Genomic DNA, 15,017 nt, shown 5'->3' with positions numbered 1-15,017 from the left:
GTCATGGGTAGAGACTGGGTTTTACATTGCAGCATTAGCTAGGATGGGGATCGTGTTAGTGAATCTCTCTGTAATATGTATCTTTACTTCAAAGACCTTTATAGAGCAGGTAGTAGCATAGCTGTCAACGTTTCCCCTTTTTAAAGGGAAATTCCCTTATTCCGAATAGGATTCCTCGCAAGAAAAGGGAAAAGTTGACAGCTATGGGTAGTAGTGGTTAGTAGTCTTGTGTTGGGAGACAATAAACACTTTGTTACTTTGAACCGTGCAGGGGAGGAGTTTTTCCCTTAATTGGGGACTCTGAATGAAGATGTTCTGCTGTGAGCAGGAAATCTCTGAAGACTCCTCTGCTGATATATCACATGGGTTGAGGTGTAGTGAACTACATACTGACTTCCACAAATCACCAACAATCACTGCTGAGTTGCAAGCCTACTATCAACCCTGTGTGTCCTTGCAGATTATCATGTTGGGACCACCAAGCAACTGAGGTGGCTCATACCCAAGGTCAGTCCAACTTGTTTTTGTCTGAATTAATATTTCTATTGCACTGAAAGTTTTAGGAAGCTCTTAAAGAGACAGATACATGTTCTTACCAAGTTCCTGGTCCCAGGTAATCCAGGTTCTCCAGGAGGTCCTGGTGGGCCTGGAACAGCTGCTGCTTAAATAAAAGAAAACCATGGTATATATTATTATCTCTTTTAAAGACACTGACTATATTACTGCCTGTCTGGAAGATGCTGGCAGCAGCAGTACCTACAAGTTAACACCGCCTACAAGTTAAGAGTTGTTGGTTTACAACATACAAGCCCTTTGCGTTGCCTCGAATATTTTCATCAGGAGATTTTAGCTCTAGGCCTGGTGCCGGTTGCTTTGGATTAAGCTATAAAACAGGTGGTGGTTGGTGACTGGCATTTTGGCATCAGCAGTCTCTGGGAAAGAACAGATATGAACTGACAAATAGAGCCAGACTAGATGTTTGGTGAAACACCTTGGTTTTTAGAACTTGGAACTAACTGTATCATTCTTGGATCTAGGACCTTTCCCCCCTCCACAATTCAGCCATCAAGTGCAGAGGTAAAATATGCAAAAGCAAAGAAAGCTGTCTGCTTGGGAGGCAAATATTTATGCCAATTCATGCTCATGTCCACACAGGTGCGCCAGGCAGAAAGGAGACATCCATGTGACCTACCTGAGCCATATATTGATGGAGGCCCTGGTGGGCCAGGAGGTCCTGGTGGGCCAGGAGGTCCAACTGGTCCAAATCCTGGAGGGCCAGGTAGTCCAGGTACCCCAGGGGGGCCTCTAGGCCCAACCACTGTGTCTCCTTTTGGTCCCTATTAAAGAAAACAACACTTCAGTAAACCAATCTCCTCAAGGGATTATTATAGTAAATGCTGCAGCTTAAACAGAGGAATAGCACTGATACCTGCAGTAGGCACCTATGTCCATAAAAGTCGGAACATTTTGGGGGCTTTTATGTGTCAAACCTCATTCTATAGCATTACAGAAGTACGTTCCATCACATCCATCTGGAGTCTGAAGTCCATGCAAAGTTTCACCATTTTAATGACAACTATGCCAGAGTGGCGCTGTGGTCTAAACCACTGAGCCTCTTGGGCTTGCCAATCGGAAGGTCACCCGCGTCCCTCCATTAGAAATAATTGTTATAATTTAAAGACATATTAATGTGATACCTCTCACCATAGTGCAGAAGACTGTGAGCAAGCTCAGGGCCTGCCCATACTTCCACTTGCCCCATGCCTAGGAAGCACAGATCCAATGGGTTTGTCCCTTGGCCCTGCTCCTTTCCCAGGGAAAACCCACTCTTTAGTTCTAAGTCAGAGCAAACAGTAATCCGGGGAAAACCTGACCCAAATTGCCATTTGCTCCGATTGAGTGTTAAAGAGCTGTAAGCAGCAGGACAAGATGATTAGCCCTCAGTCTGCTGTCCAGGTGCTAAATGTCAATGGCAAATTTAAATTCCCTTCAGAGGACATCTTCTGGTAGCAGACAGTCCTCTGTAAAGTAGGACACATGACCATCCTTCTCATAAGTAGGGCAGATACAGAGCTTATGTTTCATTAAACTAGGTAAACTCTACACTGAGAGGCAGTGGAATTATGTGCTACTTGCTCTCAGTACAATTAACATTTGCTGCAATGCCTAAATGATGTGCACAAACATAGATTCTTGTGCACATATTTCTGGTAAAGTACCTTATCACTCAGAATTAAAAGTTGCTGGGGGGCAGGGAGTGATGACCATCAGGCATGTAAGATTCCACATACATAGGGTGGTTTCCAACTGGGTTTTACTCAGAATAGGCCCATTGAAATGAATTTACCTAAGTAAGTCATGTCTATTAATCTCAATGGGACTACTCTGAGTTGAATAATAGCCACACAAGGAATGTGGGCTGTAAGGCAAATACATGTAATTCCAGGATGGGTCAGATAGTCCCAATTTTTTAAAAAAAGACATTAATCAATAAATGACGGGACCATTTATTACACAGAAGGAAGGCTTACCACTGGTCCTGGTCTTCCTGGGAGTCCTGGAGGTCCTGACATAAAAAAGCCTCCATTTGGTTCTCCTTTTTCTCCTTTAAGGCCAACTTCTCCATTGACTCCTTTCTCACCCTAAAAAGAGAAGGCATACAAAGTAACGGCACAGCAATACTATGTGACCTAACATTTGTACAAACCTAAGAGATTACTTTCTTGACTTGATACAAAGCTTGAGTGTGCTTTGCAGTACAGTGGAACCTCGGGTTACAAACACTTCAGATTACATACACTTCAGGTTACAGACTCTGCTAACCCAGAAATATTACCTTGGGTTAAGAACTTTGTCTCAGGATGAGAACAGAAATCGTGCTCTGGCGGCGCGTCGGCAGCAGGAGGCCCCATTAGCTAAAGTGGTGCTTCAGGTTAAGAACAGTTTCAGGTTAAGTACGGACCTCCGGAACGAATTAAGTACTTAACCCGAGGTACCACTGTATATTTTTGTATGAGCTGATATAAAGGAAGGAAGTAATGGTCAGTTGTACTCTAGATCTAGAACTCTGAAAGCTTGCTCATGTACCAAAACATTATGGTCACATCTCCACCATATATTTAAAGCATATTTCCTTCTCCCTTTAGATAATACCTGTTCAACCATGTATGTGTAAATAAGGAAAAAGGAAAGAAAGAAAGAAAGAAAGAAAGAAAGAAAGAAAGAAAGAAAGAGACATTTTATTGGGATATCGTTATATAAAATATGTATAGGGAGGGACACTGTGTACTTTAAAGATCTTAAATTGTGGCCATGGGTTATTGTTATTGTTTGTTATTACAGTAGGTATTTTTGTGTTTTTATATTGTAAACCTTCCTGTGATCTTTGGAGGAAGGGTGGTATAGAAATTTAATAAATAATAATAAACTGTAATTTAGAGCAGAGGCTTAGTTCCATCAGAGAAAATGTATGTATTACTACATCTTACTGAATAGTAATATATAATAATACATACTATGTATTTATTGTGAAATACAAATATTTCCTGCTGGTGATATAAAACAGTATTATGGACAGCAAGTACATAATAATAATAATAATAATAATAATAATAATAATAATAATAATATCTTTATTGTCATTGCCCCCCTTCGGGGACAACGAAATTACTTGACTGCTCCATAAAAACACTAATTAATCAATACAGTATAATACAGCAAGGGAGATTAGATGACTTTCAAAGTCCGGGCTTCCCATTCAGGGCCGAGATCGCTCTGGAGAAGAAGCTGTTCTTAAGACGGCTCGTTCTTGTCTTCATCGTCCTGTATCTCCGTCCCGACGGCAAGAGCTCGAAGAGACAGTGACCAGGATGCGATGGATCTTTTACTATGTCCAGTGCCTTCCTATGGCACCTTGTGGCATAAATCTGCTCTAAGGTGGAGAGTGGGCAGCCAACAATGCTCTCTGCTGCCTTAACAACCCTGCACAACCCCATCCTGTCCTGGGTAGTACAGCTTCCGTACCACACACATAAGCCATAAGTGAGCACGCTCTCAATGGCACAGTGATAGAAGGCAAGCAGCAGTTTCTGCGGAAGATGGTTTTTCCTTAGTATTCTCAAAAAGTACAGTCTCTGCTGCGCCTTCTTCACAAGCCCCCTTGTGTTGACACTCCAGGACAGATCCTCTTGTAATTCAATGCCCAAAAATCTGAACGTTGTTACCCTCTCCACACAGACCCCATCAATCAAAAGTGGCTGGACGTTGCTCTTCTGTCTCCTGAAGTCCACCACAAGCTCCTTTGTCTTCCTTGTATTTATGAGCAAGTTGTTAGCTCTGCACCACTCTGTCAGCCGCTCCACCTCATCTCTATAATCCGTTTCACCCTCCCTTTCAGAGATGAGCCCAATCACAGTTGTGTCATCTGCAAATTTGACAACCCTATTACATATTTATCTACTTGCACTTTGACGTGCTTTCAAACTGCTAGGTGGGCAGGAGCTGGGACCGAGCAACAGGAGCTCACTCTGTTGTGGGGATCTGAATCGCCGACCTTCTGATCAGCAAGTCCTAGGCTCTGTGGTTTAGACCACAGCGCCACCCGCATCCCGTAAGTGTGGATAGGTATACACATTTTCATTCTTTGAATGGCAGAGGTCTGGGCCTTTGGAATCCATTTGAAGATTTAGATTATGATTCAGGCTCAAGACAACGCATATAGGAGCATCTTATTTAATTCTCACAATGACCCTGTTTAGGTAGGTTAGCCCAAGAGTCGATACTGTAGCCACAACCTATAAGTGAGAGGGGATTTGAATGTAGATATTGCCTACCCAAATCCACTGCTCTACACCACATCTGAAAAGGAAAGCAAAAATGTGGTATCTATGCCTGCTAAATCATCTGAGCAGTAGTGGGCTAATGGTGTGTTTGGGGAAGAGGACCACAAATGAAGAAGAGTTAGAGAAGCAATCTCTGTACCTTGGCAGAGACGTATCACAGCAAACACCATCAATGTCAAGGTGCATATAATGTTATCGGTACCAAGGTAGGCCGCCAAGGAGCTCCACACATCTATAGCATTTGAATAAGTGCTAGCCAGGCTATACTGTCTCTTCAAATCCTTCCACTCATATGTCACTATGTTTCTGTCAAGGGGAAGGTGCGGGCTGTCACGGCACTGCATAGTCTGAGAGAAACAGGTACCCTCTTTGGATTGGAAAGGGGAAACTCTATGAAAAACACGGCCAGCGTGCACGTAGCAACTATTATGCTGAAAATTCACAAATAATTGCCTCTAAAAACCAGACAATGTGCTGGTACTTTATTAAGGAAGAATTCAGCTGTCAACGGGAAAGAATTACCTTCATGATGTTTAACTGGCTAAAATAAGTTGATGGCAGAGGAGGACCTGGAAAGTAAAGGAAATAATTTTATGGATTTTCTGTTTCTATTAAGTCCACACAGATCTATGAAGCAGAGTGAGGCGGCAGCCTCAGGTGGCGGAGTCCAAGGGGCAGCCCCCAGTTCCAGACAAGCGGTTGTGGCTGTAGCTTCCAGGTTCTGGGAAGATCTCACGAGAGTCCTGCGAGATCTTGCCACAAGCCACTGCTGCACCCTCCCCTGCCACTGCCAGAGAAGCAAGGAGAAGTAGCCGTGTGAATGTGCACCCCACTCTTCCCACCTATTTGTAGCAGATCCAACTCCTCTGGCTACCAATTGTGGCGGATCCCACCTATGTATACCCTAAATATAACCACCACGGGTTATCGTATGCTTTTTGTGTGAAGGTAAACTTAGGCCGAAGTTGAACAAACAAGAAAATATTTATTTTGCAGAATAAAGCTGATAAAAGAAAGGATGTGTCAGAGATAATGTTCTTTCAGGAAACAGTCAGCCTATTCATAATTATACTAAATTTAGTGGATGTTACAAGCTTCTAAACAAGGCAGTAAACGCACAGCTTCTTTTAAATGTCAGTTGCTTAATTCAGTTATTACTCCTCAGTTAGGTGTTACAGTTTTCTAGGCTAGGTGATAAATGTTTCGCTTATTTCCAGTTATTTCACTTCAGTTCCTTAGCCTAGTTGCTGCATAGGTATTACAGATTAATACTTTGGTTCTTAACAAGGTGGTACTCTCTGTCAGTTACCCAACCTTCTATCAAAGACACTCCTGAGGTACTTTGAATAGTATTACAGACACAGGCGATCCTCACACCCGCTGGCAGAGGAAGAGGGGGTTGGTGGAAGAGCCATCCTGGCGGGGTGCCATCGTGGCTGCCCCCCCGCCTGCACCACACCCCCGGGATGCGTGCTACCCATCCCTCCACCTGCTCTCCACCCCCTGGTGCTGGAGCATGAAGCTCCATCACTGCCCACACCCCTTTTAACTGGTCTGGTAATCTTCTCTTTCGAGAAGATGTTTCCCCTCCTGACTGGGATGAGACCCAAGTAGACGGTATCCTCACAGCTCCTACTTCTCCTGCTCAAACTCAGCCTTTAAGTTAACTCCTGTCTGAATGTTCTCACAAGACACTAAAAATTATCTTCCATTCTAAGCTCAGTCTCCTTTCTCTAGCTGCAGCTATTTTCCTCAGAGCAGATGTTACACACAGAGACCAGAACTCTCCCTCCTGCTCTCTCTTAAAAATATCTGAACCCACTGTCAGAAACGGCTCCTTTTATTCTCCCTTCCAAAGTGCTGGCTCCCTCCCCCTTTGACCAGCAGTCTTGGTAGCCAATCAGAGAGAGGCTCCAGACTTCTGGTGGAGTTTGGAGGCCCTGCATCCCCAGACTCTGGTCTGGCTCAGCTGTCCGTCACACGGTGGCTTCTGAGTTCCAGTGAGATCTTGCTGGAACTTGGAAGCTGCAGGGCTTGGGGAGAAGAGGGGCAGCTGGTATAAGATAGCTCTCTTTCTCCTTTCCACTCACTTCTGATTTCTTACACTGAGATCTAACTCCTTCCCCTGGAGACTATGAGAAGAAAGCTAAAGCCCTAGTAGTAACCCCAAGTCCTCAAGGAAAGAGTTAAACAGCAGCAGCCTTGACAAACAACCAGCATAATTCCCTGTTTCATATCATTCAGATGTTCTGAGGGTTTTCTTTTTCATAAATCAAGATATTGTTTATTGTTAAAGACAACTGGCAACCATAGTCAGATGTGGTGAAAATTGTCTCTATAGAAACTAGCCTCAACAGGCCCTTTTCTATTTCCTCCTGTTTACTTCTCCACTCCAAGACTTGCTTATGATGTGACAAGAATCCTTGAAAACCTGTCCTGTCCCTCAAGAATGTGTGACTTTTCCATACCAGAAAGAAAGTCAAGGCCATGGAAGATGGTGATAAATTGTCTAAATGAGAATTCAGCTATGCAGAAAGTTACCTAGAAACACTGAAATTTACTATTCATATTAAGCAGAACTGGGTTGTGTGTGTAAGTGTGTAAAATGCATTGTTACAGGTATTTTACATCCACCTCTGCACATCCCATAGTTAACAATGATGTTTAGAACTAATCCTTCTTTTGTTCCAATTTTTTTAAAAAAGCTTAGGATTTATGAAAAGGAAGTATCTCTGGTTTGTTGAAGGTAACATGGCGAAATACTTGAATTTTGTATTCTCCATTCCCCTGACTCTTTTCTCTCTCCATGTTTGCTTGGTTATTTTAAAGAAAACTGTATAAAACTAAATCAAAAGCAGTAATGAAAAACATTTAGTCTTCCCAGTTTTATGGATATGGTGTGGATTTCCTTCTAGCATACTCTCATGCATCATCACCTTGAAAAGCAAACACACGCACACACACACACATTAAATTCCCTAATCAGCTTGGGGCAAATTCTGCAAAATTGTTCTCAGTGGAGAGGGAAATCGCGATCAGAAGTTTCAGGTTTGACTGCAGTTGATTGTGTTTTCATAGAAGGAAAAACGGAAAACAAAACGTGTTACTTTACTTTGTCTGCCTTGCCAGCTTCTTGGGGACTCCGACTGACCCTGGGATCATCGATTTGTTTTTGTTCTTATTATGTATTTTGCATTTTTTTATGTTGTAATTTTATGTTATGAACCACCCTGGGATCTATGGATGAAGGGTGGTATACAAATTTAATAAATAATAATAATAAAAATAAAATACCTGGTGGCCCTGGTGCGCCTCTGTCTCCTTTTTCACCTTTGATGACTGGTGGACCACTTACACTCCAGGAACCTGCTTCTAGAAAATATTTACATGCGGGGGGGGGGGGGGGCAGGTCAGAAATGCACAGCAGGTGGCATCCGCAGTATGCGAAACAGAAAGCAGACTTCCACAAAGTTTTGCTTGCTATCCAGATTTTAACTCTCCAGTATTTCTAGAGTGATATCCTTAAAATGCAGCACCCTGGTCCCTTCCAAGGCTGGCCCAAATCAAAAGGCAGTGAAGAGGGTAGCCTGCTACAAAGCACAGTGGTACCTCCGGTTATGAACGGGATCTGTTCCGGAGGCCCGGATGCTTCCCAAAAACTTCATAATGGGAGGTGCCCTTCTGCGCATGCGTGCAGTGCGATTGAGCGCTTCAAAGTTTACCTATCCAGAGGGATACGTAAGCAGAGGTACGACTGCATAACTGCTGCAAAGGTCTCTCGCGTCTCCCTACTCCTCCCCGTCTTTCTTGAGTTGTATTGCTGTCTTTCCGGCTCCGACTGCGGAGAGAAGTGTCCTCCACAGATATAGGAAGCACTATATATATGAATATTTATACCCCACCTACCAACCAAAGTTATTGAGGCAGCTTACAATATATTTAAAACACAATAAATTAGTGCCCCCACATGCTGGCAGGGTCTAAGTGGTCCATGCCAGTTATTTCAACTGCTGGCTAAGCACTCATGAGCACTTTTGCCTTGCGTGGAGCAAAACATACTGTCACAAACACACACTTCCATCCTCCTTCTGAAGCCAGTTTCATGTGCAAGCGCCTAGTCCACACTAAGCTCAAGAATGATTGTGAGAACAGCAGGTCTTTCTTCCTCTGAGATAACTGAGCCATCTTAAACCCCATGAGAATAAGCTCAGGGAAAAAGCCACAGTAATACTGATTGCAGAAGGGCACAAAATGATTGTTTGAAGTCATTTTTGAAGGGCAGTCAATCAAAGTACTCAGGCTTGATCCCTGCATTCATGAGCCCTTCACTTTGTGACCTTGGCTTTCTTGTTCACTACACTATAATGCAGTGTCCTAATTTACATGAGGTTTTGATGCATGGAGGTTTAGGAAACTGGAACACTGTTGTTAGTATGGGATTAGGACCATGTCATATGAACTTCATTGTAATTCAGATTGTTAGCTGAAGTCGTTGGCTTTGGAGTCACTAACCAGCGCTGAAATCTTCTGAACTGGTGATGGATGAATGGATATCTTCCTCATTTCCAATCCTTCTCTGGAAATAATCATGCCTCTGGGACCTGATCAAAATCCATTTTTGACTAGACTCAAGCCAGGATGGTCTGGAGTCTGGTCTTAAATGGATTCATGGGATGAGGAGAAAGAGACCTCTCTAATCCATCATCCACCACCATCCCACTCCATTTTGGACTTTGAAAATAACCCTATCATTTCATCACTAGAACTTACAACTAGCCCCCCTGTTACCAACAAACTTACCATCGGCCACTTTTGGGTTTCCAGGGTGAGGGGTGTCTGCCTGCACAGATAGAGAGCAAATATATTCAAAATGCAAATAACATAAGTGCCTTACAGATTTCTCTATGCTCCATGTTTGACGACACTCCTAGTCCTATTGCACAAGCACAGCTCACACTGTTAGTAGCAGCCTTGCTTTATGTAAAATGTATTGGAATATCAAAGCACTAATGCCTGAGCATCAGCTGGCCAGGGTCTGTTTAGTGTCCGGTTCTTTGACATGTAGCATATATTCTTGCCATTCCAAGAAAATTCTACATGCCAGGTTAGAACATGAGTTGCCAGCCTTTTTGTGATCATGGTATTTCCCCTGCCAGCTTTTTTGAGTCAGTGGGCACTTCTGGAATTCTGAGAAAGTGCAGTGGGTGCCGGTCACAAACGAGCTTCTGTGGGGACATGGTAAAACATATAAATGAGCAGGAAAAGAGACAGGATCACAAAATGGGGTAGACATACTCCATGTGAATAGAAAAAAGGGACATCTGCCACCACCACACTTGCTGAGAGAGATAAGTTTGTTGCCCTTTTCTTGGTTCATATTGGAAGAGAGGGTGCAACTCTATTCCTGACATCCAGTGAAATTTGGGGAATGTAGGAGAGGCTGAGGCAGTGCAAACAGGACCTGAGCAGTATGAGCAAAGAGTCGCTTGTGAATTGTGGATTTCTGAAGGGATATTTACTGAGATCTGTTGCGGGTACCAAAGGAGGTAGAGGCTGACATTGTTGGCAACCCAATGATGTTAGAGAAGTCCAGTTGAGCCACTATGATTACTCTGGGATCAGAATGTGGATTTTAAAACAAGAGATTGTGTCTGCACTTCTATCGCTAATTATATCAAATTGATAGATGCTTCTCTTCAAAACACACCACCTGGCATACTTTCCCCAATGGTGCTAGTTTCCCAGTCTGAACCACTTTGGAAGATGCTATTGGCCCCAAAGGGGGAAAGATATAGGGCAGGTACCATATGGCTCCCTGAAATCCATATTTAACTAGAGATTTCAGGGACAGAAGCAGGACATTCCATTTTCTTACAGCTCTTTCCTGAGATGTGACTAAGCCCCACGCACCTACAGCAAATGATATCAACAGAACTTTGACGGGCAACATAATACAGATGAGGCAGTGCATGGATTTGTTTTGCTGTACCGGGTTGCATATGTTAACATTAATGTTTCCTTTTGACAGAGTGTTTTTAAATGGACAGGTATTTAAAAGTAAAAGTAAATTATATTTTAAAATGAAGTTTAACAACAGACAACTAAAACACAAACTATCTTCCAAATCACTGTCCCTTACTCCACTGCTTTCAAGGACAATGTGCTGCCAAGACAGTGGTAAGCAACCTTTTTGGCTGTGAGGTCTGCTTACAGTAGTGGGTGGTGTGTTGGTGGCTACACAGTCACATACATGAGCACCTACATGTACTCTTCCAGCTCTCACTCACTCACACGCACACTTTAAACATTCCCACTCCACTCCCAGTGAAGGAACACACGTAATCTGTATGTCCTTGATGCAGCTAAGGTCATTGTCTGCAGCAGCCTGGGCTACATGGGGAGTACTGTACTGAGAACGCAGCTTAAACCTTAAAAAGGTTTGTTGCCATGCTGCTGTTCTCTTCTTCCCCTGCCCTGCCCCCAAGGGCTCCTGCTGCAGCCTAAATCACAGCACAGAAACAGGAGTCCTTTCCTCACTGTGCAGCTGGTGGGGGATCAACAGGGGAAAGGGGATGGGGCTTCCTGGGGGCTTCACAGGCCACACCTGGAGTGGCCAAGGGTGGCTTGGAGGCTGCCCACATGTGTTTTAAGATGAGGGTATGCAGTACCTGCACCCTAGAAGAAAAGCGCTGCACATAATTACTTCATCACCGTTATCTGTGACCTTAACCATTTGGTCCTGCCTTGAAAGCACACATGCAGCATGCGGTGTTATTAGGGCAGGTGCGGACGAAGCAACAGACAAGAACAAAAAACATATAAAGCACATACGTTTATCCAGGAAAAATGGATAGATACTGTAAATAACTCACTGTTGTCTTGCACTGAGGTCTGGGAGAAATTGGAAAAACTGTCTGTTCAGAAATTGGAGGAAAATGAATACAGTAACTATTTAATTATTTCTAAAAGCAATATATTAATAAAAGTGTAAGACCATGCTCCTCTCCAAAGCATTTTTTTGGGGGTATTTGGGGGTATTTTTCTCTAAATCATGTTGGGATGGTTTTTCAGTCTGTATGTTGAAAATGTATATGCTAGGGTACTTCTAGTAATTTTTTAAAGACCAAACTACACATCAGAGGCCAAGAGAAATCCACTTGGGGAGTATTTTGGCACAGAGAAACTGCCAACTCCCTGCTTCTGATGCTGATTCTTTGCTTATCAGTTGTTCCCTCCTGATGTGGCTTTTAATATTAAATATCCGGTCCTTTAAAATTACACTTACTTATCCCCTGTCTTATTTTCTTGGAATTCAAGATGGCTACAGTTACACACATTCACCTTACAGTAATCAGATGGGCAAATCTGCTAAAAACTGCCAGCATTTTAGTGCACATTTTTACTATGCAAGTTTGCTTAATATACACATTTTTCATGTAGTTACCCTCCTTTCACCAATGTATTATTATTTGTTTAAAAATGCATTTCCCGCTAATACACACATTATGTGGCTGGAAAACTGCATCACAAAGTTCTTTTGAGAAGTGAAAATTTTGAAGGAAAGCTGTGTCTCATTCTTTGTTTGTTTGGGGAGCTGAATCAGGTGGGTTCACATTCAAATGCAAACCGAATCAAATTTCTTCCCGATCTTCAGTAGTGAGCATTCTGTTGGAAATGTCAGGATGCAGCTCAGCTTGTGTTAAAGGCAGGCAAGTCTCCGTGGGGATAGAATAGATAGTGGAGCCCCAAGCTTCCTATACTGTCTTTCGGAGCTCACCTTTGCTAACCTTTCCTCAGGTGCAAGTCTGATACTCTCAAGGTTGCTGACCTCCTTTCCTCCTCCTCTTCTCTCCACCTTTTCATAATACCTATGGATTAACTCCTATTTGACACAACTGTGTTTAAGAGGAAGTATCCAGTTGATAACAGTGGAACAGACTCCCTCAGAAGATAGTGGACTCTCCATTGGAGGCTTTTAAGCAGACACTGGATGGCCACCTGTCTTGGATGTTTTACTTGATATTCCTGCATTGCAGGGGGTTGGACTAGATGACCCTAAGGACCCCTTCCAACTCTACAATTCTATTATTCCATGATTCTATGCTTCTTTGTCTCTTTCTCTCCTGTAGAGGTGAAGGAGCGAGTATGGCTCTTTGCATCTCCACCTTAGTTAACTGGAACTGTGATCTTTCCTATACAACATGTATTATTCCCTGTAATAAACTTAGCTTTCTTATTTTCCATACTCGGATTGCGTCCGGGGCAAAGTGTACTCCTCCAAGAGAGGATTCATTTCAAGCTTCTGCTGATGCATTTAAACTGCAAATGCCACCGCTTTCCACAACAACCTCGAAAAGATCCTCGCTTGGCTGTCTAGCAGCATTTTCAAAACAACGTTCTAGCTCTGAAAACTATCACACCAATAATTTATCATGTTGGAGTTCTTTGTGTCCAGCAGTAGCAAGCCCTTGGGAAGTTCACAACTAGAGCAAAATAAAGACAAATAACCGATGCCCCTAGCATCTGACAACCGGAGCCTCTGAAGATGGCAGCTGGATTGAAGTTTCTATAAAATTCCCTTAGTTTTTTTCAATTTGGATAGAGCCAAATGAGATGACAAATGTGGATGAACTTACTCCTTTAATGAAAACTACACGGCCTGGGGGTCCTGGGGGTCCAGGTAATCCACGCACACCAGGAGGCCCCTAGAAAGATAAAAGCAGGAAAAGCATCAGGGATTGTTTTCCAGCAAAGCCCAGGGCCGGCCTCACCACTGTGTGATGTATTTCAATATAGCATGTCACACGTTTCCTGATCTTAGTGCTAACTTTTTCTTGTCTGGTGGTGTTTCTGAACATGCAAGTGTTCACAGTAGGTCTTAATCTTGTGAGAAATCCCTTTAGATGTTGTCATTAAAAAGTAGGGCTGCAGATTCTGATATGTGCTCGTGATCTGATCTGGGTCATGATACACCTGGATTGAACCAGGTGGTTTTGAATGCGAATTATATGGATTCCTCCCCCATCTCTACCCAGACGTGGAGGTAGTTGTGCACCCAGGGGCAGGGCTAGCTGTCTGCAGGGGCAGGGTGAGAGGACCAGGGGGGCGGGGGGGCGATGTCACCCCCCTCAGGGATGACACCTGGGCGGATCACACCCACCGCACTCCCTTCCTCCACCAGTGTCTCTACCAGCACCAGTTGAATCCCACTCATCTGGGTGGCAGAATAACCTGCTAAAAGCGGCTCTGTTCTGGCGCTAAAGTGAGTACCCAGGAGGACACAACTCAGACCAACTCCTCCCAGCTTTCCCACCCAAGACTCAGTTGTGCACAGACTGGTCTCCTCATCCACTAACAAGCAATAAACGAGGAAGATTTAATTGCAACCCAACCTGACTCTAAGATATAGAGCCAGCACGCCCAAGAACTGCCTGCTAAGGCAACCACAGACACTGCTTGAGGAGGACCAAAGCAGGGGATATATGGCAGCTGTCTAACTGAGGCTCACCTGTACTGGCTTGTCCATCCATTCTCCAACACCATACCAGCGCCTTACCTTTAATCACATCAATTGGGGCATCCCATGCTCTCCTACACAGTTCATAAACCTCTCACCACCCCCAGCTCATAACTAAAGACACTGATAATTTGGCAGTGTTTGAAACACCCCATCAACATTGTGATTGCTACAAGACAGGCCACACTAAAAACTAAACAAAAATAAACAAAAAACACAGCAGAACCTCAACCTTTAAGGATAAGGCCTCACCATACATGTCAGAGAGCGTTTCCAAACAAATCATCCCTTCACCTCTATTGTGTCTCTTGTATAACCCCTGGCAATTGGTTTCAGAAGGTTTCTGAACATGGATATCTGAACATTGGCGACCATATCTTCCAAGAATGGGTTATTATATCCCTTTCGACTAATTTGACTAATCCCCTTTAAAAGCCACACAAGCCAGTGCCTATATAAAAAGGAATTTCCTCTTAATTAATTCATGCATTGAATAGAGCTTCCTTTTGCTTGTTATGAGTATAGTTGCATCTTCTTAAACCGTTAATAAGAACTTCATTTCTGTAGAACTTACATATAATGTTACACCCCGTTCACCTTTTATGCCTTTTTTCCCATTCAGACCAGGACGCCCCTGAAAGGCAGATAACAGCACATAA

General features: G+C 43.4%; 1 protein-coding gene and 1 long non-coding RNA gene across 4 annotated transcripts in view; one reads left to right on the top strand and one right to left on the bottom strand.

Moving 5' to 3' along the window:
• The window catches only part of COL15A1 (collagen type XV alpha 1 chain), a 122,075-nt gene that overhangs the window by 7,274 nt on the left and 99,784 nt on the right, over positions 1-15,017 (bottom strand). For 2 of the 3 annotated variants that reach the window (XR_013978543.1, XM_080976500.1), the window contains exons 29-37: positions 14,933-14,992; positions 13,478-13,546; positions 11,714-11,755; positions 9,642-9,681; positions 8,136-8,213; positions 5,364-5,410; positions 2,532-2,642; positions 1,193-1,337; positions 597-661 (exon numbers count right to left, since the gene is read on the bottom strand). Coding sequence is in view for 2 of the 3 variants with exons in the window: in XM_080976500.1 (XP_080832626.1) it covers positions 597-661; positions 1,193-1,337; positions 2,532-2,642; positions 5,364-5,410; positions 8,136-8,213; positions 9,642-9,681; positions 11,714-11,755; positions 13,478-13,546; positions 14,933-14,992 (657 nt within the window). In the remaining variant the exon portion in view is untranslated. The remainder of the gene's footprint in view (positions 1-596; positions 662-1,192; positions 1,338-2,531; positions 2,643-5,363; positions 5,411-8,135; positions 8,214-9,641; positions 9,682-11,713; positions 11,756-13,477; positions 13,547-14,932; positions 14,993-15,017) is intronic. The other variant, XM_080976501.1, reaches the window with a different exon arrangement.
• Positions 2,653-3,233, top strand: LOC308460686. Its single transcript, XR_013978722.1, has 2 exons — positions 2,653-2,773; positions 3,018-3,233. It is a non-coding gene; the product is annotated as an uncharacterized lncRNA (long non-coding RNA).

Source organism: Podarcis pityusensis (genome assembly GCF_964106645.2).
Source record: "Podarcis pityusensis genome assembly, chromosome: 13".
Lineage (NCBI taxonomy): Eukaryota > Metazoa > Chordata > Lepidosauria > Squamata > Lacertidae > Podarcis > Podarcis pityusensis.
The sequence above is the reverse complement of the archived record's forward strand: the minus strand, read 5'-3'. Positions and strand labels throughout refer to the sequence as shown.